The sequence below is a fragment of the Colius striatus genome, chromosome 7 (assembly GCF_028858725.1).
Source record: "Colius striatus isolate bColStr4 chromosome 7, bColStr4.1.hap1, whole genome shotgun sequence".
In the NCBI taxonomy this organism is placed as follows: Eukaryota; Metazoa; Chordata; class Aves; order Coliiformes; family Coliidae; genus Colius; species Colius striatus.
Window position 1 is genome coordinate 30071581 of NC_084765.1, and position 23786 is coordinate 30095366.

The 23786-nt window shown below is 56.3% G+C and overlaps 3 protein-coding genes across 4 annotated transcripts in view; 1 reads left to right on the top strand and 2 right to left on the bottom strand.

Annotated features, from left to right (window-relative positions):
• Positions 1-8320, top strand: part of CCDC33 (coiled-coil domain containing 33) — a 33479-nt gene extending 25159 nt beyond the window's left edge. Inside the window, exons 12-21 of the mRNA XM_062000421.1 lie at positions 3919-4025; positions 4309-4342; positions 5383-5578; positions 5692-5780; positions 5986-6117; positions 6303-6375; positions 6622-6743; positions 6959-7042; positions 7153-7242; positions 7628-8320. Of these exons, the coding sequence (XP_061856405.1) occupies positions 3919-4025; positions 4309-4342; positions 5383-5578; positions 5692-5780; positions 5986-6117; positions 6303-6375; positions 6622-6743; positions 6959-7042; positions 7153-7242; positions 7628-7690 (990 nt within the window). The 3' untranslated portion in view covers positions 7691-8320. The remainder of the gene's footprint in view (positions 1-3918; positions 4026-4308; positions 4343-5382; positions 5579-5691; positions 5781-5985; positions 6118-6302; positions 6376-6621; positions 6744-6958; positions 7043-7152; positions 7243-7627) is intronic.
• On the bottom strand, positions 7742-11732 carry LOC104559398 (cholesterol side-chain cleavage enzyme, mitochondrial). Its single transcript, XM_062000111.1, has 9 exons — positions 11488-11732; positions 10806-10961; positions 10417-10616; positions 9873-10076; positions 9222-9382; positions 8979-9145; positions 8755-8833; positions 8368-8559; positions 7742-8255 (listed from the first exon to the last, which is right to left on the bottom strand). The coding sequence occupies exons 1-9, from the start codon at positions 11730-11732 to the stop codon at positions 8133-8135; spliced, it is 1527 nt and encodes a 508-aa protein (XP_061856095.1). The 3' UTR covers positions 7742-8132.
• Positions 11733-19403: 7671 nt separating this feature from the next.
• Positions 19404-23786, bottom strand: part of SEMA7A (semaphorin 7A (John Milton Hagen blood group)) — a 28685-nt gene continuing 24302 nt past the window's right edge. Inside the window, exon 14 of one of the 2 annotated variants that reach the window (XM_061999932.1) lies at positions 19404-21369. In XM_061999932.1, the coding sequence (XP_061855916.1) occupies positions 21023-21369 (347 nt within the window). In that variant the 3' untranslated portion in view covers positions 19404-21022. Of the gene's footprint in view, positions 21373-23786 lie in introns of both variants that reach the window. The other variant, XM_010205672.2, reaches the window with a different exon arrangement.

Genomic DNA, 23786 nt, shown 5'->3' on the forward strand with positions numbered 1-23786 from the left:
CAGGCAGGCGGGAGCCCGAGGAGCAGCCGTCTCCACACCAAGCATCGCGCCTCCCCGAGTTACCCAGTGTAATCCAGAGGCTTTTATTTCCTTGTACAACACGCTATCAGCAGCCGGCAGCTGGGCCCGGAGCCGCATAGCGATGGTAATCGCCTGCCCTAAAATCATCATCCTGCTTAGGAAGGGAGCAGGAGATGTGGTGTCTCTATTAAATCGAACTCGCCTCAGATTAAGTGCTTTTCAATGCAATCCAATTAACTCTTAAATTGAATTATAATGCTTTGGCTAATACACCACCCCCTCCAGCATGCCCCTCCCGCCCCCCCGCAGCCCCCATGCGTGGGAAGGGAGTTCAGCCTTGGTTCAATCAGATAAAACTGTGCTCATTTGCTGCTTTTCATCTGCTGGTGCCTCCTGCCAAGGTGTGTGGGGACTGGCTTGGCTGCAAATCATAGAATCATAGAATGGTAGGGGTTGGAAAGGACCTTTAGAGATCATCTAGTCCAACCCCCCTGCAGAAGCAGGTTCACCTAGATCAGGTCGCACAGGAACATGTCCAGGCGGGTCTTGAAGACCTCCAAGGAAGGAGACTCCACAACTCCCCTGGGCAGCCTGTGCCAGGGCTCCCTCACCCTCACAGTGAAATAGTTTTTCCTTATGTTTAAATGGAACTTTATGTGTTCCAGCTTCATCCCATTACTCCTTGTCCTGTTGCTAGATACCATCAAAAAAGGGATGTCCCAACCTCCTGACACCCACCCTTTAGATATTTGTAAATATTAATGAGACCTTCCCTCAGTTTCCTCTTCTCCAGACTAAACAGCCCCAGTTCCTGCAGCCTTTCCTCTTATGAAAGATGTTCCAGTTCCCTGATCATCTTGGTGGCCCTGTGCTGGACTCTCTCCAGCACTTCCCTGTCCCTCTTGAGCTGGGCAGCCCAGAACTGGACACAGGACTTACCAGGGCAGAGTAAAGGGGGAGGAGAACCTCCCTCAACATACTGGACACACTCTTCTTGATGCATCCCAGGATGCCATTGGCCTTCTTGAAAATCTCCAGATTTTCCCTGGGACACTTGAAAATCCCTGGAGGAGGTTGAAGTTTCCCAGGAAAATGCATTGATTTTGGAAGTAGAGGGGGAAAACCCCAAACGTTTGCCCCACATCTGCCCAGTTGTTGTGCTGAGGAGGGATTTGGGTACCAGCACGTCCTCAGGGAGGAGCTGGAGACATCAGGGACCTGACATCCCCCCAGGCCTCCTTTGGTGTCCATGTCCCAAGGTGTTGGCTGAGGTTGCTGGGGGCAATGGAAGAAGCAAATGAAGACGTCACTGTCTCCTGATGATTTTGTGAGCCTTTTGTTGCACAAAAGAGGGGGAAATGGTATTTTTTTCCCTCTGATCTCCTAAGCGTCTGCAGCAATTTTTTTTTCTCTCAGATATGTAAATCTGAGCTTATCCCATCTTCATAACAATTAAGGAATTGGGCTTAATACTCATCCAGGGACGTGTTATTTGTTCAGCTGGAGGGAGATTGTGTTGCAGAAGAGTCTGGTTTGCTGCCAGGGACTCAAATGCCTCCATGCTCACAAATGAAACAAGCCGGCCCATCCTCAGCCCCTCTCTGGGGGGCACCGGTGCTCCCTGGCCAGATACAGGCTCAGGCCATGCCATGTAGGTGCAGAATTCTCTGACACACCCTATTTTTGGCCACTTTTGGGCCTTCCTACCTCCCGTGGAGGTTTATTGCTAGCCCCCCTTCCTCGCTGTGCTCCGTGCTGCTCCATCTAGAGATGAATTGATTCCAGCAGTCGAAGCTAATCGGATACATCAAAGCATTGCTGAGCAATTTGCTAAGTAAATAAGAAAAAACTTGGGCTAAGCAAACATGAGGAGGAGGGAGTCAGCTGGTTGGGGCAGATGAAAGGCTCTAAAGGCAGGGGAAGCTTCAGAGGCTTGGAAATGGTGGTGGTGGGGAATAATTAAAAAATAAACAGCGAGTGCCAGGAGTTTCAAAGCTTCCACGATTTCAGATGTGCAGTCCTGGCCTTTCATCCCAGACCCCTGTGGAAAGGGAGGCACAGCTCTCTCCGGGTGGGGGAGGCAGGAGAGGAAAATGTGTTGAAATACCCTTAACTCTGCCCCAGTCTCTGGAGGCAGCACTGCGGGGATGCTGCCTGCCAGGAGCGGGAGCGCGGCAGAAGTAGGGGCTGGTGGGTGTCTGAGGAGAGTTGGGCTGGGACTGAAGGCTGGGGTTGGCTTTGCAGCCTCTGACACTGCAGGTGTCTGAGCTGAGAAAAGCTATGGGTGAAGACGGCACCCCCCGGCAAAAGCAAGGAAAGGAGCTGACTGGGTGAGCCAAGAGCAGCCCTGCATTATTGATGAAGCAGATAATTGCATGCTTCCCGCCGGCTCTTTGATGAAAAAACTGATGGCACGGGACGAAGTAGAGAGGGCATCCATCGACTTACACCCGCCTCTTTGTTTCCTAACAGCAGGAGAGGCAGATGCAGTGTGCCACAGCGGGTGCGGGTGCGAGAGCCTCTGCGGGTGCCCAGAAGGGCACGGGACTGTGGGACCGGCTGGGGCAGAGCAGCTCTGCCTCTGAAATGCTGTACAGTCAATCTCGGGATAACAGTGAGGTTTGTTCCGTGAATTATTCTTTGGGAGGGTTCAAGCCCAAACAACTCCAAGACAGAGCTGAAGCCCGATGCCAACCGGCATCTCCAAGACGTGGGTCCTCAGAAGTTAAGTGAGCGTTTGAGACATCAGGGGAGCGTGCTGGTGTGGGGAGAGCGTCCGCACGCCCGCATCCGAGGCGTGGAAATTAGGTGCTGTCACCGCCAAAGCCACCCTGCCGCGCCAGGACCCGGCGGCGGCTGCCACCGAGACACCGCCTCGGCTCGACGCTGCTGGGAGCGGGAGACAAGGCACCGGCGGCCGAAACCGGGCCGGGGAGGGAGGGCTGGTGCAGCCAGGGGCGGCTGTGCCAAAGGGATGCGTGCGGACGGGCGGCGCTGCGGGCGGCCGCTGCCTGCCCGGCACCCACGGCTTCGGCAGCGGACGGGGGACGTGCGCTGATCGAAGGGCTGCTAAAGATGAGGGTTCCCGAGGCAAGGAGCCGCAGGGCCAGCTGCTTGTCTCCGCCCGCAGCCGTCTGTGTGCGGCCGGGCGCGGAGCTGCCGCGAGGAGGAGTTGCCAAGAGCGGTGTTGTAGCAACAGCCGCCGGCTGCCGGGAGCCTCCACGCCGCATAAATCCCTTTGCCAGCAGAAAGGGCTTGGGCAAAACAGTTTTTCCTCCTGCTGCAGGCCCCTGGCATGGCCGTAAGCCCATCGGCCGGCAGGTCGGGCGGCGGCGCGGGGCCGGGCGTTTGCCCGGGGGTGGCCGAGCCGCGGGGCTGCCGGTTTGCGGCGGGCAGGACGCGGCAACCCGCCCGCAGCGGGCGTGATGCTGCACTACAGACCCTTCTCCTCCACTGTGAGTGCCGGGGGGCGGCGGGGGGGGACGGGGACGTCACCCTGTTGCTGGTGTCACCCAGAGGTTACAGGTGACTCAGTTGGGACTGCTTCTGGTCGCAGTCAAATCTCCTCCCGCGGCTGGATGGTCCAGCTGCGAGACGATGCGCAAAGTCGGGCGTTTCTAAGCGTCTCCGTCCTCAGGAGGTCTTCCAGCCCTGTGGTCACACCATGCTGCCTTCAAGCCCCAAAAGGGGATGCTTGAAGCATCGCGGCCATCGATATTAGAGGTTTTGGGGGCAGGGCTGGATCCTGACCCCAAAGCAAAGAAGGCAGAATTGTGTTGCTCCAGGAGAGCTGCTCCCAGCTTTGGGGAAATGACTGAAGGAGCTTGCTGCTTCTCTTGGAGTTCTTTCCCTAGCCTGCTCCTCACCCTCACTCTTGTCTCTGGTGTCTCCTGACAGCTCCATCAAGATGATGTGTCCCTCCTGGCAGCTGATGCTGTGGCCGGTGTCATGCCCAGAAAGCCCTCCTGTCCACGCAGGACAGGAGCACTGGCAGGGGAGCAGAGGTACAGAGGTCACACTAGTTCAGTAGCCTGCTCTTGGCTCCATCTTCTCATCCTCCTTGGAGTGGTTTCCTCTGTTCTTCCTATATTTTCCCCACCACTTTCTCCTCTTGCCCCACTGCTGTTGATCTTCCTCCTCATCTCCTCCAGGCTCCCACCCTTCCCAGAGCACTTGCCTCTCCCAGCACAGCAATCAGACTACTGTTTTCCTACAGAGGGTTCCTCGGCCAAGGCTTTGCTGATGTTTCCTTGGCCAAGGTTGCCCTCCTGCTCCTCTGGTCCACAGGTCCCAGGAGATCATCAAGGACCACCAGGAATCAGTGAGTGCTGGGGAGCCAGGAGGATCCAGTGGCACTGGGGGCACTGGGGAGGGCAGCAGTGTCTCTGAGGGGGGTGCTGGCTCCTGTGGGGACTGAAGCCAGGCTGTTGTCAGCTCTACACTGTCAGGGAGTGAAAGTCTGGGATGGGCAGCCCTTGAGTTTGGCTGGAATGGGCTTTATCTCAGGCATGAACTGAGTCGTGGATGAAACAACTCTCAGAAGGAAGGAGCAGAGCCTCTGTGTCCATCTGCCCCTCCCTTCCCCCTTTCCCAAGGCCATATGATGCTGTTGCACCCCCTCCTCATGCCCTGCCGTCCCCCACGGGCCTCTGGCAAAGGCCGCCCCCAAGGCTGGGAGCAGGGGCCAGGGGAACTGGAGGCACGTGGCTCCCTCTGGCCAAGATCCCCACTGTCAGGATCCTTTCCACAGCCCAGCATGGCAGGGAGGGATTCAGGAGAGTCAGCTTGAGAAGACACAAACCCTCAGGGAGTGCTTGCGAGCACTACCTCGCAAGGTGTTCTCCAGCCACATGGGTGCTAAAAACCTCCCAGGCTCATGTCTGTAAAACATTCATCCTGCTGTTATTCTTCACCACCTCCTTTCTTTTAAAGACTTGTAAGGCTCAGAGCTTGAAGCTCCAACAGCACTTCTCTCCACATCCTTGGGAGAGATGTTTCTCCCCCCAGGGGGTGATAGGAAGAGATGGAGAAATGCAAGGTGGGGTCTGTTGGGTGGAGAGAGAGGTGGATGGGTGGAGGGGGGAAGATTTGGAGGAACAGGAAGGAAGGATAGATGGTTGGAGAAGAGAAGGGTGGATGGAGGAGAATAAATGGATAGATAAGAGAAGGATTTGTGGTTAGAGAAGGATGAGTTGGGGAAAGAAGGATGCATGGTTGCAAGAGAAGGAGAAAAAGTGGACGTTTCTTAGCTCCTCCATGGTGGGTCTGACCCTCAGGACAAATGTCCTCAGCCAAACTCTTGGTGCTGTGGAAAGCCCAGTGTAGCAGCGGGGTGCCATCAGCTCTGCTCTGGGCTGGCAGGAGGTGAGCAGGTACCACCTGGCGCTGAAGAGGATGGCTGGGGACCTGCTGTCCCTGCGCCAGCGTGTCACCAGCCTCGAGGTGGAGAACGGACGCTTGCGCCACAGCCTGGCCTCGAGGGAGGAGCTGGGCCACTCTCTGCTTGCTGACACCAACCTGGACGTCATGACCCGGGAGGAGCTGCTGGACAGGCTCGGTGCGTGATGGGGAAGGGGGAGGTGGAAATAGGGGGACTCCTCTCCCTGGCACAGCAGAGGGGCTCGCACCATCCCCTGGCCAGGTGACGAGGACCTGGCATGGGCTTTGCAGCCACCCTCAAGCGTGAGCTGGTGGCCAGCACGGCGGAGATGAGGAGACTGAAGGACCGTGTCCAGCAGCTGCAGAATGAGCTGATCCGGGTATGGATGCCAGCAGGAGCGGGCAGGGGCTGCCTCAGGGGTGGAGCGGGGGTAGGAGTGGAGCAGGGCAACAGGGAGAGTATCCTCATAGCCAAGAAAGTGCCTGAGAGCCCCAGGATCCCACCATGAGGCTCTCCCAGCCCCACGGGTGATGGTCTCAGGCTTGGGGCTCAGCCCTGGGGCTTTTCCCCTTCTTCCCCCCAAGAAAAATGACCGAGAGAAAGACTTGGTGCTGCTCCAGCATGCCCACCAGCAGCAGCAAACCACACTGAGGAAGTGCCAGGAGAAGGTGGCCAAGATGAAGGGCTTGGAGGAGACAGTGCGGCAGCAGGAGAAGGTGAGTTGGGGTACACAAGGTTGGGGTGAGAAGAACAGATTGTTGGGCATGAGGCTCCGTGGAGCAGACTGGACCCTCTGTCCCATCCCATGGTCCCAGGATAGCGGTGGCTGAGGAGATGGTGGTGGTCACCACAGCCCCACATGAAGCTGATGACACTGGGATGGCTCTGCTCTCTCCTGCAGGTGATGGAGGTGATGGAGCGGGTGCTGCAGGAGAAGCTCACCAGGGAGGGCAGGAGCCCTGAGAAGCCAGCGGGTGAGTGCAAGTGGGCACGGGGACTCTCAGGCAGGGACCCACAGACAGCTACTGGGATCTGCTGGTGGCCATCTCCTTCTGTGGGATCACACCATGGGATGGGCTGCAGTAGGGGATCAGAGAAGATCCTGAGCCTTCCAGCACCCATCCCTGAGGGTGGGAGAGGTGAAGGCTTGCTCCCAGACCCCATCTCTGCATGGGGCAGGTAGAGGACATGTCCCAGTGCCCACTCACCACATCCCACAGGCGAAGCCCTCTCCAGGGAAGTGCACACTGTGCTGCTGGCTGAGAACCGCCGGCTGCAGGAGGAGCTGGCCAGAGCCCCCCATCACCTGCCCCCTATCACCCCACGACCCTCAGCCTTGATGGTGAGACTGGGGAGGGGGACACAGGGCTGGGATGGGGGGCAGAGCTATGGCATCCCAGAAAAGCAATTCCAGAGGGTAGCCAGACACATCAGGGGCATCTCCTAGGTAGCATCTCTGGCTCTGTGGAGCTATAGCCACCCTTGTAGGAGGGGGTGGGAAGTGGGGATTAATATGGCCTTGCCTTGCCCTGCTCCTGCTCATCTTGTGGCCTTCAGGGTGTTTTGGGGGGCATGGAGAAGCTGTCTTTGTTGGCCAGGCTGGAAGAGGCACAAGCCCGTGGGCAGGTGCTGGAGAGACAGGTGAGCATCACCATCTTGCCCCTCACTGGGTGGTGGTGTCGGGCTGTGGTGGGGAGCACCTCTGGCTCCAATGCCTTGGGGAGAGACAGCCTGGTTTGGGTCTGTCCCAGCTGGAGGAGGCAGCAAGGAGATGGGGACGGGAGAAGCAGGAGCTCGGCACTCATCTGCTGGAGAGGGAGTACGGCTTCCCCCACACCTTGGTGAGTGCCCAGAGGGAGCAGTGTCATCCCATGTGAGGGCTGGCAGCTGGTGTCTACAAGGAAGAGGCAAGGAAGGGAGCTCAGAGCTACCTCTCTGCACCCAAGCAGCTGTCAGAGGGGGGATAGATGTGGGAGTCTCCATGCCCACTCTCACATCAGGTGGGATTTGCCTCACCTTCCCTGCAAGACCCTGGGCAAGGTTGGGAGTGGTCTCTAGGGCCACAGGACCTGCACCAGCATGCCCCCTAGGGTCAACATATACGCCAATCCCCCAACCCCAGACCTGCTTATCACAGCCCTCTCCTCCACAGCCAGTGCCCCCAAGGAGAGTGAGGAGTGGGGATGGATTTACAGCTTCCTGAGACCCTTTCCTGTTTCCCACCAGAAGCTGCCAGTGATGCGAATGGCCCCCCTCAGAAGACCTCAGCCTCTGCCCCCCTTGTCCTAGACTATGCCCAGCAAGAGAAACAGAGAAACCCGACACTGGCAAAAAGGAGTCAATGCTTTTTTGTATGATAAAATGACAGAGTAAATCAGAGGCAAAGCAGAACACTGGAGGGTGCTGGAGGAGCACGACCATGGTCACCAGTGTGGTCCAGAGGGACGCCAGAGCAGTGAGAGGGGTGCAGCAGCACCCACCCACCCCCTGAACTATGCACTCCCTCGGTGGTTAAGGGGGAGAACAGGGTGGGGGTTGCTCCAGTTTATCTCCCCCGTGGCGTAAGCTCAGCCTTGAGCGGGCTGGAGTGAAGGCAGGGATGCACCCAGCCAAGGCTGTGGCCATGAGCGTCCCCAAATCCCATCCCCAGGGCCAGAGTCTGACTGCGAGGAGCTGAAAGTGCTGCAGGGCTGTCGGGGATGGGCCCCAAAGCCGCTTGGGATCAGGCTCCTCACACCTGGGACTCAAGCGGCCGTAAGGTCAGGTAGATGGGTTTGTCCGGGATCAGGATGAGATCAAATCTGGTCCCCACTTCCACTGCTCTCATGGTTTCGATCTTGAAGTTTTCCAGGATCTGGGATGGAGGAGAAAGGAAAGGATGGAAAATGTTGGAGGTACCCACACCCACATACCACCTCCCCAGGCCCTTGCAGGGCCCCGTCCCCGGCAGCCCCAGCGATGCTCACGTGCATGAGGAAGAGCTGCATCTCCAGCTCCGCGATCCGGCGCCCCAGGCACTGTCGGGGCCCGAAACCAAAGCCCAGCCCCTTGAAGTACTTGGGGCCATCTGCCAGCCAGCGCTGGGGGCTGAACTGCTCTGGCTTGGGGAAGAGCTCAGGATCCCGGCCCATGGCGTAGAGAGCCACCTGCACCAGCGTCTGCAGAGGAGGAGCAGCCCTGTGGGTCTGGGCTTCCCGATGATGCTCAAAGGGGGTGCAGGGATAGGATCCAGCCCCAGATGAGCCCCATGGCTGCTCCCCCTGTGTCACCCACAAGTGCTCCACGTCCCACCCCCACCCAGAGGCCTGTACAAAGCAGGTAGGGGTGAGGAGGGCACTGGGGGCTGTACGTACCTTGGGGGGGATGCAGTAGTCCTGGAGGATGACTTCTTGGGTGGTGTACCTCTGCAGGGTCACTGCCACAGGGTGCAGCCTGTGGGGGACAGGTCCCACACACCTGATCTTGGGGACAGCTTGGCCTGCCCATTTCCCACCTCAATGCATGACATCCCAGCAGTGCCAGCGGCCTGGGGGAGGGAAGGGGCTGGGAGTGTATTCCAGTGGGGGCTCCTCCTCACCTGAGCGTCTCCTTGATGGCAGCTTTAAGCAGCCGAATGGCTTTCAGCATCTTCACCCTGTCCCCCGCTGCCTCCTGCTTGGCAGCCAGGACCTCTGCCCGCAGCTGCTCCTGGACCCCCGGGGACCGTGCCAGCTCGAACATGGCCCACTGCAGCGTCATGGAGGTCTGGAGTGGGACAGGGGAGCGGGCTCAGCACCCGCCAGGACCTTCTCTCTGCCCTAAACCCCTGCCCGCTCCTTACCGTGTCCACCCCGCCTGCCATCATCTCGGTGACACTGGCCTTGATGTCATCCAAGGGCAGTTTGTCCTGCATGATGAGGCTGCAGAGGATGCCCATGTACTCCTTGGTGCTTTTGCGCTGCAGCCGCAGGTCCCGGTAGACGTTCTGTATGCATTTGTCCGCTGAGGGAGACACAGGGGCATGGCATGACCTTCCTTCCTCAGGGATGTGGTGGAGAAGGAAAGCATCAGCTGCTCCATGCTGGTGGCTTTTCCATGGGAGCTACCCCTGCAGAGGCTCAGGACTGCAGTCCCTGCTGCAGGACTCACTAGTGGCTGAGTGGGCATGGGGCTGGGTGGCCCCAAGGGGAAAACCCTGCAGGAGGGTTGTCTCAGGTGCTCAAAGCTCTCTGATGCCACCGGGCCCTCTGAGAGATCTGCCTCCCTCAATGTGATGCTCATCATTCACCCTTCATCGCTCCTGGATGGTTGCCCCCATTGCTCCATTCCACAAGCTCCAAATGTGGAAAGGCTTTGTGTCCTTGGTGGCCCTGTGCTGGGTGTTTGGACCCAGAGAAGGACTCCATGATGGTGAAATGAGGCTGCACTGTGGAGCCAAGTCCTCAAAGGGGCCTCGAGTGACAGAGGGAGGTACAGGCAGCAGAGTACTCACCCTGGGAGAAGATGGCATCCCAGGCCTGGACATGGTCCCGCCACGTCTTGACGTTGAGGAGGCGGAGGAGGGTGGGCGGCAGGTAGAGCATGGGTGATGTGGTGTGGAACATCAGCGTCACGGCATCGATGAAGTGCTGCGCGTCGGGGTCCACGAAATCCTGCAGCAGCCCCAGCCGCTCCCCGTACAGCACGTGGCACACGGCTGCAAGCAACAACCATCAGGGCACTCAGCCAGGGGGGTCCCCGTCCCTGTCCCCCAAACCCTCTCGTGGCCAACATCAGCCATTCCATGGCTATGGGGACCCGGCTTGGCCTCCTGCTTGCTCCGAGCACCACGGGGCCATGAAGATATGCCTTGTTGGGTAGGGTTGGTGATCAGTTGATGACAAGCAAATGATGAAACTGTGTTTATGAACAGTGTTGAGTTCTCTTCTTGTTGAGAGGGGACATCCCTCCAGATCCTACAGCTTTGGGGCAGAAGCTTGTTTTCCCACCTCTGGGTGTTTTGGGAAGGGGGGACAGGTCTTGCCCCTGGTACTCACACTCCAGGGCGAAGCGGAAGAGCTCATGGGTGAAGTCGGCCGTCCAGCGCTCGCGACCGCTCTTCTTCACCTGGGCTTGTGCCCGTCGGACAAAGTCCTCCCCGACCTCACTCAGCAGGGGCACGAATCCCTCCACCACCTGCGGCGACAGCACCTCCTTGTTCAGCATCAGGCGGTCCGAGCGCCAAGCCTCCCCGGTCCTGTGGGACACCCAGGTGGGGAGTCAGAGGTGTATGTCCCCATCCATCCCCCTGAGGCTGCCATCCCCCCAAAGTCCAGCTCCCCATCACCCTCCTGCTGCTCCAGCTTCCCATCGCCCTGTCTGCCAGGCCTATCGTGGCAGGAAGGGGAGTCCCATTCTGAGGGGTCCCGCCATCCCCCCAACTCACTTGAGGAGTACACCATAGGGCTTGTTGCGATAGTCACGATAAGCCACCCAGGGTGGCACGCTGAAGCGCTCCGGCAGCGTCCCCTCCGCCTGGAACAAGGTGGCCGTGTCCCGTGGGCTGATGATGTTCACACTCTCATAGACACCCAGCTTCTCCCTGCCAGGGTGCGGAGGAGGTGTAAGCCCTACACCCCAATGCCCGCTCCATGCCCCTGCCACAGCCCCTCATCTCCCCAGCTCAACCACCTTCCCCCAGCATCCCTAAATCAACCACCTTCCCCCTCTAAAAATCATGCCTGCAGGCTCCATCCCGTGGGATGCAGCAGCTCAGCACCAGAATCAGGCCCCATCGCATGGGATGCAGCAGCTCAGCATCAGAATCAAGCCCTGAGGGCTCAGGCAGGCACCACCAGGAGTGCTGGACATGCCCCCCCCATCCCCTGAGGTTGTCATTTCCAGACCTTCAGAGCACATGAGTTGGGGGCAGAGCCCATCTCCAGCCGCGACGGCCCCTCCTCCCGACATCCCACATCCACAGGGTACTGGCAGATCTCCCCTGTTGCCCCTCACCAAGCTGCTTCAGCAGCTCAGCCCCTGTTCCTCCCAGCCAGAGCGGGACCAGGAGCAGCAGCAGCAGCCCTGAGGTGGGGAGCAGAGGAGGAGGTGGCCAGACGCTGCCTCACCTGTAAATGGGCCCAAACTGCTGGAACTTGCGAGCCATGATGTGGTGGACGTTTTGCAAGCCGCCCTCCTGCCAGAAGCGGTAGAGGTTGAGCCAGCCGGCCCGCCAGTCACCGGGCAGCTGGTTGAAGGGCCGAGGGGCTGGTGTGATGGGGGTGGCAGCCCCTCCAAGCCGGCGGCAGCCCCCGGTACGGGCGAGCGGGCATCCCCGCAAGGCACTCAGCTTGGGCACAGCCCTGGCCAGCATGGGGGCAGGCAGAGGGAGAGGGAGGCGAGGATGGCCTTCGCTTTTATCCCCTGGCCTCGTTCAAGGAGACAGGCTCTTGCCCGCCCCCTGATGAGTCACGGCTGCCCCAGGGACAGGGACAGGCTCGGGGGTGTTTCATGCTGGTATGGAAGGGAGATGGGGCATGGGGTAGGCAGAAGGGTTTGCCAGGTGATGTGCAGGTCCTGGACAGTGTGGGGTGACAAGGGGTGATGCTGGCAGGCAGCCCATGCCCCCCCCCAGGAAAAGCAGGTGCTGTTTCCAATCACCAAAAATGAAAAAAAAACCCACAGCTGCCAAGGGGAGAACTGTTTTGTCTGGCAAAATAAATGATAACAATGATCCAGGGATAAAACAGTGTGAGTTAGAGTTAATAAAACTCAGGCCCGCTGGGTCTGGAGGGGACGGCCTTGGGCACTGCCTGGCTATTGCCAGAGCTGTCTGCTCCCTCTCCAGCACACAGGTTCTGGGGGTCACAGGCCCCCCATTCCTGGGCTCTGCTGCCCCAGAGCATCGTCTGCCGGTCAGTGCAGGAACTCCAAACACCCCCTCAGCCAGGAGGGAGAGGCTTTTTGAGGTGTCATGGACAAAGGCTCTCACCCCAAGCACGGTGGCAGACACATTCCCTTGTCCCCAGCCCCAGTAGCACCCACCCATGACCAGTCATCAGCAGGCTGTGGGAGAGTTAATAGGGAGGGGAATCTGTGGGTCTTTCTGGGGCATCTCTGGTGCATTCCTGGAGGTGATCTTGAGGACCTCTGGGGTGCCCCTGGAGAAAAGGACGCCAGGCGGGTCTCAGGGTGATCTGAGGGCCCTTGGGGGACAACACTGCACGGCCCCGAAGGCCTGCGGGAGGGGGCGGCCAAGGAGGGCTCTACTTGGCTGCTTCTGCTTTTAAACCTTCCTTCGCGTTTCCTTTTCCCCGGGAAGCGGAGGCGGCCGGTGGCGGCTGCGAGAGCGGCGGCAGACACCGGGGGGCGCGCACGGCCCGTCCGCGCCGCTGGGCCCCGGCGCCGGCCGCGGCACGAAACCTGGCGGGGCACCGGCTCTGGCCCCTCCGGTCCCCCGCTCCCTGTCCCCTCCCAAAGCACCTGGCCCGTCATTTCCCGTCCCATGCTCCTTGTACCTTCCCAGGGCACAGGGTCTGCCTCCTCCCGTCCCAGCCCAGCTGTCGCTTGTCCCAGCTGCCACCATCTGCGTGAAAAAACCCACCCTGGTTGAGGACCCGCCGGGTGAGTGTGTGCTCCAGGGCTGCCCCACACCCCAGTGACACAGTGCCACCCCCTGCTCTTCATCCCTGCACTGTCACTGTCCTGGGTGGGACTCACTGCATTCCCTCCCATTGTGGGAACAGGATCAGCCTGCAGCAGTTTGGCCACTTTGGAGCATGTAAAAACCCAGGCCTGGGCCCAAGGGACATGGAAGGGAACGCGGCCACACAGCTGAGGTCTGCCCTCATGCAGGGATGGGTGCTCCTGTTGACCACCTGCTCCAGTGCAAGAGTTGGCAACCATCCGTCACACTCAGTGTTAACTCTGTCCTGCGTCTTTCCACCATCTCCCTGAAGTGTGGGGACCCAGCGTACGGGCTCTATCACCCTGTGCCTATCCTCCACAGCTCCCTGAGGTGCCAACACAGCCTCCGTGAGCCATGTCCTCCACCCTCCATGCCCCCCACCCCAAGAGGTCTCCACATGTTAATGGCACCTCCCCAACGGTATTGACACCACAAAGGAAACATGATTTTTTCCCTTCCTGCCAGCCCCTGAGTATGAGATCTGCAGAGGAAACCACCGGCTGCGGTGGTGGGTACAGGAACATGAGCGGTTGAGGGGCTCTGACGAAGAACGGGGGGCTCTGATGGAAAGCGAGGGGGGTAGGAAACCCACAGCAGCACCCCAGCCAGCAGAGATGACAGCGGGGACAGAGCTCCCACTGCTTTTGCTGATGGCCTCGTCTCTGACGAGCAAAGCAGGCGGCAAGTGGGTGGGTGGAAGCGTTTCCCCCACCACCGCAGGCACAGCTCACCCACAAAGCCCATATGACTGTAGCGGATCCCCTGCTATTTTTGGATCAGCTGAAACAGAGAGCCTCTCCCCCTCCGCAGTGGGTTTCTCCTCAATGCCATCCATGCTGGGGACACAGAAGGTCCCCTCCAGCAGAGTTTCCTTCTCCTGAGACATGGCAGCTCTGAGTGTCAGGCTCTCGCTTTCCACCCATGGGGCTTTCCTAGTGTGTATCACCTCCCAAGTGAGCAGGGTGACTAACTGCTCAGCCCCTTCACACCTTCCCCTGGGTAAATCACACCTCTGAGAGGCTGCTGAGAAAGCCCTCAGCCTTCTGTTCAGCGGCAGGAAACCTCTCTGAGGCAGCGCTGCAGCCCCAGCAAGACCCCAATCCACGTCCTCAGAAAAAATCCTCCTCTTTGACCTCATCCCTCAGGCACCCGTGGCTGGGAATGCCAAGGCTGCAGTGATTTAACAGAGGGAAAGTGTTTTAGTGGAGCAGCTCATCCTTTCTTCACCTCTGCCACACCAGAGCTGATGGGAACCAGCCTGGATGGGGTTTATTTCAGCCAGGGTGATGCTGGAAGCGGATCTGCTTGGGGGGTGGGAGGGAATAAAGGGGTTGTATCCTTTCACTGGAGAGCAGAGCAGATAGGTGGCTGGAAATAGGGCCTGGAGATGACTACATTGCTTTCATTCCTTAAAAACACTGCCTGCATCCATTCATGGCCCCATGCTGCTTGGCTCCCCGCTGCTTGCACCCATCTCTTGGGAAGGACGGTATTCTTCAGGCATTTTCCAACATATCTTCTTCTTTTCTTCAATGATTTCATCCTGGGGTCTCCCCTGCTCGCAGCATGAGCAAATCCATTCATTGCAAGCTTTCAGCTCCTGCCCACAAGCAGGTGGTTGGAGAAATTTCAGTAGTGAAACTCCTGCCCAGAAACCCCCTGTGATTCAGTTTGGAACTGGAGGGGAGGCAGAAAAACTCACTCTTATAATATTGTGTTCAAAAAGAGAAAGCTTTCAACACCACAGCCATGATCAAGCAGTTCTTGCTGCAGAGTTTTCTATGGAAGCAGAAAGGAGGGGATGAGCCGGCCCATATTGTGCAGCATTCCCAAGGCACTCAGGACAGAGTGCCTGATGATGCTCATGGAGCTGCCAGGGGCACCCTAAGCAGCTCCTTGGGAGGAGGGACCCAGCCAGGACAAACTTTCATCTGAAACAGGGACAACTCTAGTTTGTGTTTATCGTCCTGCTCCATTAAACTGAATCTTCTCTTACTAATGTATTGCCTAAGGACTGGCAGGCTACCACCTGGTCTTCAGGGTTTCCATTGAGCTGGGACAGGGCATCTCACCCTGATGGGATGTGTGTGTTGGCCACGATCACCCCTTGGAGATCTCAGGGTGGAAACTCGGGGCTGGAGGGGAAAAAGCATTTGTGTCTGCAGCTGCAAGGGAGAAAAAGAGGACGGCCACGTGGGAGGAAGGCACTCTGGTTTCTCCCATGTTTAACTTCCTCCAACACCTCCTGGGTCATCTCATTTCCAGTAAGTGGCTTCATTTCCCACTTGCCTTGGTGACCTGGCATCATCCACACCATATCCCCCGTGCCCTAACGTGGACCATGGGAAAAAGGAGCCCAGAGCCACAGACAGACACCTGCTCCAGGCTGGTTAAACCCTGAGATCCTGGGGGAAAAGGGTAAAACAGCTGCAGGGCAGAAACATCCTCTGCAAACAGAGCTGCCACAAGGTAAAATAAGTTAGATGAAGAAAGAGGTGACAACAGCTGGGAGCAAGGCAGGTGGGTGGGACGGTTTCAGGCACTTGATCCAAACACGTGAGCTCAGTTTGTGGCTCTGTTTTACCTGCCTGTCCCAGAGGAGGTGGCTGCACCAGACAGGGTGGGCAGGATGGGCAGGGCAGCCCTGGGAGAGCTGGCCTGGGTGACAACATGTGGGAGTGCTCCTGGGCCAGTGCCAGCCCCAATCCTGGCTCTGACATGGCTGGGAAGGGCAGCATGTGCTGGAAGCTCTGAGCCCAAGATAAGAAATCTGGGGAAAGAGGGCTCAGGCTGGTCTTCTTCAAGGGATGGGCAGGATAGAAGGTGCTGTAATGATGTGGCAGCACCTCTCCCTCCCTGAGATCCCAGTTCTTGTGACAGCAGAGGTGGTCATTGAGGCATCCAGATTCCAGGCTCCAGCCAGGTCTTCTGGGCTTGCTTTGTACCCCCTATTCCATCAGGAAAAGCTGCTCAGGCGATGCTATGGTTGGAGACAACATCTCAGAGGAGCCAATACTCAGTGCATACCTTGGGAGTCTGGCATGCAGCATGCAGACAGCTACTGGGGGCCTTGGCACCACCCCTTGCACCTGATTTAGATGGAGACAGGATTTCCTGGGTCTATTGTCCTGCCTGGCAAACCCTCCTCCTAGTGCAGCTTCCAAGGCCACCAGTGAGGCTGGAGACTGAAAGAGGCCCCAGAAAGGTGCTGGGAAACAAACCCCTCGAGGCTTTTGTTTCAAGCATGTGGCCGGCCCCAGCTCCACCTGTTCCGGAGGAAGCCCACAAAGCCACTGTAGTACCTGACCTTCCTGTGCTGCCCGCTCCCATCCAGACACGGCTCCCAGAATAACTCAAACAATGTGGCCATAGTCAGGCTGAGGATGATGACATCTCGACTTTCCCCTCCCCATACACACAGCTTTTCGCTCCAGCACCCCTCAAACTCACAATAAACCACGGTGTATGTGTTTGCCCACAGCTTGTGCCTCATTGTATTTATAGGAAACAGCCAGTGGCTGGGGAAATGCAGCCCAGTCTCTGCGGCTTTTCTCAGGAAATTCAGCAAAAGGCTCCATCTTTCACAGAGTCGTAGAATTGTTTTGCTTGGAAAAAGACCTTTAAGCTCAATGAGTCCAACCACTCACCTCACACTGCCACAGTCACCACTAACCCATGTCCCTCAGCACCTCAGCTACACAGCTTTGCAGTATCTGCAGCGATGGGGACCTCCTGTCAGGCAGTTGCAGAGAGTGATCATGTCTCCCCTCAGCCTCCTCTTCTCCAGGCTGAACAATCCCAGCTCCCTCAGCTGCTCCCCATCAGACTTGTGCTCCAGACCCTTCACCAGCTTCGTTACCTGTCTCTGGACACACTCCAGCACCTCAATGTCCTTCTTGTAGTGAGGGCCCCAACACTGAACACAGCACCCGAGCTGCCGCCTCACCAGTACAGGGGAGAATTACTGCCCTGGTCCTGCTGGCCACGCTATTGCTGACACAGGCCAGGATGCCATTGGTCTCCCTGCATAACCTGAGAGCCTCTCTATAGTCCTCCTGAGCTGTGTGACCCTTCTTCCAAAGGTCACAAATTCTCTTTTTCCTCCTGAGTTCCAGCAGAAGCTCCCTTTTCAGCCAGGGTGGTCTTCTGCCCTGACGGCTCATCTTCTTGTACATGGGCACAGCTTGATCTTGCGCCTTTAAGATATCCTTCTTGAAGAATGTCCAGTCTTCCTGGACTCCTTTGCCCTTCAGGACTGTCTCCCAAGGGACATTGGCAACCAACTTCCTAAACATGTCAAAGTCTGCCCTCTGGAAATGTAAAGTGGCTGTTCTGCTGATCCCCCTCCTTGCTTCTCTGAGGAACTTGATCATTTCATGATCACTATACCTAAGACAGCCTCCAACCATCACATCTCCCACAAGTCCTTTTCTGTTCACAAATACCAAGTCCAGCAAGGTGCCTTCCCTCGTTGGCTTTCACACCAGCTGTGTCAGGAAGTTATCTTCCTTCTGGACCGTTTCCTCTCTGCTGTGTTGTATTTCCAGCAGATATCCAGAAAGCTGAAGTTCCCCATGAGAACGATAGCTAGCAATCTCAAGACTTTTCCCAGCTGCCTATAGAACACTTCAGTAACCATTTCTTCTGCTATTTTGTTCTGGCTGTTCCCAGGGAGTGAGGACAGGGACTTGCTCACAAAGGCTGGGCTAGGGAAGGAGATGCTGCTGCAGTCCCTTTGCAAGTCCATGGGGTTTCTATGTTACCCAGGGACATGGTGATGTCGCTGTAGCTCTCAGTCTCAAGCTCTCAGCCTGCTTTTTGGGCGAGAAAACAGAGGTTGGGCAGTAGAAGTGGTGTTACCAGACCCTCATGCCTTGCACAGCCCTAACCACAGCCTCCAATCCACTTCCAGAGATTTTGGCATTGCCTCAGTGTGCTGCTCCAGCCCTCCCACTTGCCTTTTCCTAGGGCACTGTGAAACACGTCAGAGTCTGGGGTTTTAGCGAGGGGCTTTTAGAGATTTGGTAGTCCAAGGCTTGGCAGCAAACGGTACTGGAAGTGCCAACACCTCAGTGTTTGCATACAGCACTCAAGTGATAGCGCCCTGGTGCTGGGTTTCTCTCCCTTCCCATCCTGGGCGAGCTCCCCACCTCCTCCGGCTGCAGAGTGGGGGGCTGCCAGAAATCACACTGCTTGTTTTAGCTCCGCTGAAACCCGCCTGCCTTTCGGGCTCACTTCTACTTTACGTCAAGATGCCACTGTCACATATGCTGCCGGCATCAGCGTGAAGTTTTCTGCCAAACCTAGTGCTAAGAAAAAAAGTAGGCAGGGGAGGCTTTTGCTTTCAGCTGCCAACACTCCCCTGAAGATCAGAGAGTTGCAAATCCTGGGTCAAGCTCTCTAGCACAGGTCCCAGGGGTGCCTGTCACTGCTGTTCCTGTGTCCCTGGCTGCTTCCTCATCACCTCCAATGCTTTGCAAAAGAAGCTTGCTAGTGCTAACTGTTTGGAGTTCAGGGATGCTCCTACCCAACTGCCAATACCCAACGCTACCTGCAGGAACAGGCCCAGAAGCAAACACCAAGAACAGAGCAAAGGCAGTCAGACACAGGTTGTGATGAAGCTTCCACCCTTTGAAAGCCCCACAAAAGGGGTCTGTGGGGCTCTGTGACCGGTGCTGTCTTTGTGCCAAGGTGCTTTGAAGGTATGAAAGAGAGGAGGAGGTATTGTCCTCTCCTGCTTTTGTTGGCACATTTTAATAGCTGAAAGCCCTATTCTCCGCTTCCCTCCATCCCAAGTCTCGTCTTTTTCTCCCCTTTTGGCTGTCAACCATCAGCTCAATTTTTCCCCCAAAGCAGCAAAGAGCGCTGAGGGCTGGGCCCGCACCATTCCCTGTGCTGAGCCTCTCTCCATGCTGCGGGCTGAGCCCCGCTCTGTTCCGTGTGCCCATCCATTCGTCCCTCTAAGCCGTTGCCCACATGAGAGCCATGGGAGCGCAGGGGCATGGCCGTGCTGCCCCAGTTCGTGGCAGCCGTGGGCAGAAGGGTGCCGGGATGGCTCCATGCCGGCAGGGACCTGTCCTGGCGAGTCAGGGGCAGGGTGAGGAGCAGGTGCTGCACGAGCGCTCCTAACACCCCCTTTGGGTTTTCCCAGTGTGAATTTGCCCAGCTTCTCACTCCTGAGGGTGCCAGCCTGAAGCAGGAGCAAGGCCAGGCCAGGAGGGGTGGCCTGGGGCTGCTGCTGGTGAAGAGAGGCAGGGGACATGTGGCAGAAGAAGTGGGGATCCTTGGGCACAGGGGAGAGCTCGACCACCATCCCAGCAGCATCCCTTGGCTCCTGGGGAGAAACACAGCCCTCACTGGCTCTTTTCCATTCTTTATTTCAGCGGTCACACTCTCACTTTGGTCACAGCTCTGAAAGGTTCGGTTTTTTGGTAGCTGTTTGTTTTTTCCTCTTCTCTAATTTGAACCCACTTTCTATAATATTATAAAATTATACAAGTACAGTCATTGACAGTCAATAATAAATAGGTATTTGTTAGTTCACAAAGTTAAAGTGCTTTGAGAAGGGATGTAAGAAGCTCTATCCTAGATTTGAGGGGGTATCTTGGAAATGTAGTGCAGTAGGAAGCTCTGGCCTGTTGTCCATAGCCCGTGGTCACAAGAAGCCCCCCTGACAAAAAGACCCCTCGGGCACTCCTGAGTGTCTCTAAGCAGGCACAAAGCAGGAGCTGTGCTGCTGTGACAGGTTATTGGAAGCATTAGAAAGGATGCCCGAGGCTTGGGGGGTTTCAGCCAGTGAGTGGGCTGGGAAAGGGTCCAACAAGGTGGGGGATCGTCCCTTGCCCACAGGAGCAGGGAGAGCATCCCATTTTTCACAGTTTAGTCTCGCTGGGAGACTTCAAAGCCCAAGGGAAGCAAAGCATGCTTCTCCCCTGTCCCCTCGCTGCGAGGGAGAGAGGCAGATCTGCTGTGGGCAGCAGGGACAATCGCAGCCCCCTCAGCCCATCGGCATCGCCCTGAGATCAGCAGCCGGTTGCCTCTTTCCCTGAGGAAGCCTGGTGCCCCTCCTGCAGGAGTGGTGCTGGGAGCAGGGGCTGCCTGCTGCTCACAGATAAATGCCCTTAGCTGCCTGCAGAGGATTTGTGCGTTTAAGTCTTCTTTCCAGGGTCTCCCAGGTTTGGTGTGGGCTCTGCTTCCACCTTCCCTCCCTGTCCCCTTCAGTCTGTCCTCTTCCACACCCCAAATCTAGTAATCTTCCAAGGCTTTTGCATGCAAAATGCTATCTTTGTGCCTGCCTTTGCCTTGCAGGGTTCCAGTGCTACTTCCTCATCTCCCTCCCATGACAAAGCCAACTGCAAAAAAAACCCAAACCAACCCAAACCCTAAGTGCCTTCCAGAGTCCAACTCTCCACACCAGAAGGGGATTCACATGTGACACTGGGAGTGTTCCAGCTGCTTGCCAACCCAAAAAGACATTAGCCACTAAAAACTCAGAGGCATCAGTCACCACTCGGAGGGAAGCACAGATCAACCAGTTAGAAAGGTCCAGGGCTGGTGGCTCCTCTTCATCACATGCAGGTTCCCAAAGAGAGGAGTCGTCCTGCCCTGAGGATCAGTGCATGCACATCAGCAGAAGTACCCTGAAGGTCCTCACCCAGTGCGGGCTCAGGAGGATAACCAGTACAGGGCTGCCGGCACGGGCAGAGGCTGGTACAGCGAACGTCCCTCGTGTGCCAGGCTCCCCCTTCCCTCCCTGGCCCCACAGCCTGCCAGCTCGCCCTGCAGTCGCATCTTCCTCACTGTGACTCTTCCATCAAGGCCAAAGATGGAGGGGTTGCTGCCCATGACCCATTTTGGAACAGTCAAAGATTAATGTCCAAGGAGTGACTAAGAAGAGAGATCTCGCCTCAGGAGCAGACAGAGAGTGCAGGAAGAGCGGCAGCAGCCGGCATGGTGGGAACACGGTCCTGTTATGTTCAGTGGAAGAGCTCCACCAACATCACCATCAGGAGCAGCTGCAGCCAAGAGGCAAGCGTCATGGTGGCCTGGCCCTTCTGAGACATGAACCGGAGATGGTTGACCAGGCGCTCCTTCACCAGCGCCTGCTTGAAGCCGTCCTCCTCTGAGATGCAGACATAGTGGCCGTAGTGGACATGGCTGACGTTCTGGATGAAGTGGAAGCAGTCCTGCTGGGGGTGGGTGGTGTTGCAGGTCTTGATGAGGCTGTCGTTGTGGTACCAGTTGTAGGTGGCATAGTGGGACTCAATGGGACAGTTGAGGTAGTACCGGGAGAAAGGGACGACAGTGATGTTCTGATAATCATCTACTGGAAGAGATTGAGGAGGAGAGGATGAGAGGTGTACACAGAACCACAGGATCCCCCTCAAATCTGGAGGAAAGAACACACAAAGCCAGTGCCTGCTTATCTCTTGTGCAGACCTGGGAGGTGGAGGTATGAGAAGCAGCCGAGGGAGGAAGCCTTGGGGAGGCAAGACAGTTCTGTTTTGGTTATAAATCATGGGATCAACTAGGCAAACAGCTTCCAAACAGTTTTAGCAAAGCCATGGTGCCTGGAGCAAGATAATTGTTTCATTAACCATAGAGTGGATATTAAAGTTAACAACCCTTTGACATCACTCAACATGATACTGACCAAAAAGAGGTACATGCTAAAAATATATGACTATGTTCCTCAACTCTCCACTCAAATCATGTTAAACATCACCCCTGGGGAGGCAGTAGAGAAGTCTGGGGTATAAAAGTGCCCAGAGAGAAGGAGACAGAGCTTTTTAGTCCTCTGAGCACTTTTGCTCTGCTTCTTCTCAAGTCACTTGAGAGAGAGACGCAGCAGGGAGAAAGACTGCAGGCCCAGACGGGACAGTCGATGGGCTGTACTCCTCTTCCTCCACCAAGACAGGGATGTCTCTCACTCTTCATGCGATAGAAAAAAATGGTGTGGTTGGCAGGATTGCCACAGATAAGCTGCTGCAACAATTAAAGTGTGCACTGCCCCAAGCGGGAACAGGACGGCCCCAAAAATTCTGTACAGATGAGAATAAAGTGGTAAAGAGGGTAGAAACATGTAGAGGTGAACAAAAGTTTAAGGATGGTAAAGGTATTGCTTGTGTGGTATTAGGGGCTTGTTTATCATGTGCACCAGAAGGAAACAAAAAAGTCCCCTTTCCCTCAAAGCCCTGCAGATGTAGAATACACTGCTTTGAAGTCAGAAAATGAGGGGTTGAAAACATCATTAACCTTTGAATGGGAAAGCTGAGAGAAAATGGCAACATGCTGGACACTAAAACCCAGAAAATTGGGACTTAAAGTGTTATTAGTCTCAGGCAAAACTTGAGAGAAGCCGCTACAGCAAAAATTAGATCTTTTACTAAACCAGGTGCCGTCATCAGTCTCAGCTAATCAACTCGATAAACTAATATGTTGTGCTGGCCCTGAAACTGTGGCCTGATGATCCCATGACAATAATGAAGGGGAGCTCAATCATGACAATAATAATGAACATAAACCCATTCCCATAAGACTACCAGTTAAAACTGAAACTGCAGAAGACAGGGACAATGAGGTTTGAACCACCGTGCAAACTGTTTCTTGATCTGCTGAACTGGAAAAGTTGCAGGAGAAACACACCAGGTGTCTGGAAGAGTCTGACACAGAATATGTGTGGTGAGCCTCCCTTACAGGAGGAGATGAAATTCTCTTAAGTGAAAGACTTAGAGGGTATTGGGGTCCTGGAGTGTTCCTGACCACCCCAGTAACTTGGTGGGTTGGTGAAATAGGCCTGCAAGAAAGAGATCTCCTCATTAAAACCTCAGGGTTCTCTGGTTTAGGTGCATCAGTGCAAAAGGCAGCTTGTGTAGAAGGTATGTATGAAAGGAATTTGGAGCAAAGGTCTCCTATACTAGCCCCTGTTGAGCTGGCAAGGCTGCCTCCCCTTATCTGTGGACTCCCTGGCAGCCTGAAGACGTCTGTTGCTAGTGCCCCAGAGGACATAACAGACCACTGGAGCCATGAATGCTTCTGCAGGGGCCGTGCAGCCCCTGGAGGACCAGCCTCATAGAACCACCTGCAGTGACTTTGTGCAGCAGTCAGTGAACCACAGGTGCTGCATGGGTTGGATCAAATCCATTGCTGGGAAACCACGAGAACCCCCTTGGCAGGTCGCCAGGTCCATGCCCCTAAGCCAGAGCACAACCCAAAGTTTGCCAAAGAGCGTAAGCATCTTTAGTGTAGAGCTTTGGAGGCAGGCGTGCCCTGATGGTTACTATAGGGCAAACCCACCGCCGACCTCTGAAAACACTGGTACAAGCACTAAGCCAAAGAATTAAACTAGTAGGAGATCAATTGACTCCTGCTGAACCTCAGCCCCACAGCCGATTTAAGTGGCTTGGCAGATAGCCTGACAAAAGTCTTGCGTGCCCAGCCACCCTGCCCAGTAAGTGCTAGCTGCACAACGGCTCTTTGGTAAACACCATAAACCTGCCATTGATACCACAGTAGGACCAAGGAGAACTTTTACCATTTTCCTTATTGGTAGGGGTGCCCAAATGTCAGTAATAACCAAGAAGAATGCAGGATCCCTAGATGTGAAACCCAGTCACTGTAAGGTAAAATTTACAGGGACTGATGGTGTTGTAAGAGAATAATAAGAGAATAATGCCCACTGCAAAGACCACCTTGGGGCTCCCAGGTGAGAGATCATTGACCCGCACCAAAGTACTGGTC

Excerpts from the sequence above, each read along its gene's own strand:
- LOC104559398 (XM_062000111.1), bottom strand. The coding sequence starts at position 11,732 with ATGCTGGCCAGGGCTGTGCCCAAGCTGAGTGCCTTGCGGGGATGCCCG. Across the intron at positions 10,962-11,487 it reads CAGTTTGGGCCCATTTACAG|GGAGAAGCTGGGTGTCTATG; the intron begins GTGAGGCAGCGT and ends GCACCCTGGCAG. Across the intron at positions 10,617-10,805 it reads CCCTATGGTGTACTCCTCAA|GACCGGGGAGGCTTGGCGCT; the intron begins GTGAGTTGGGGG and ends GGTGTCCCACAG.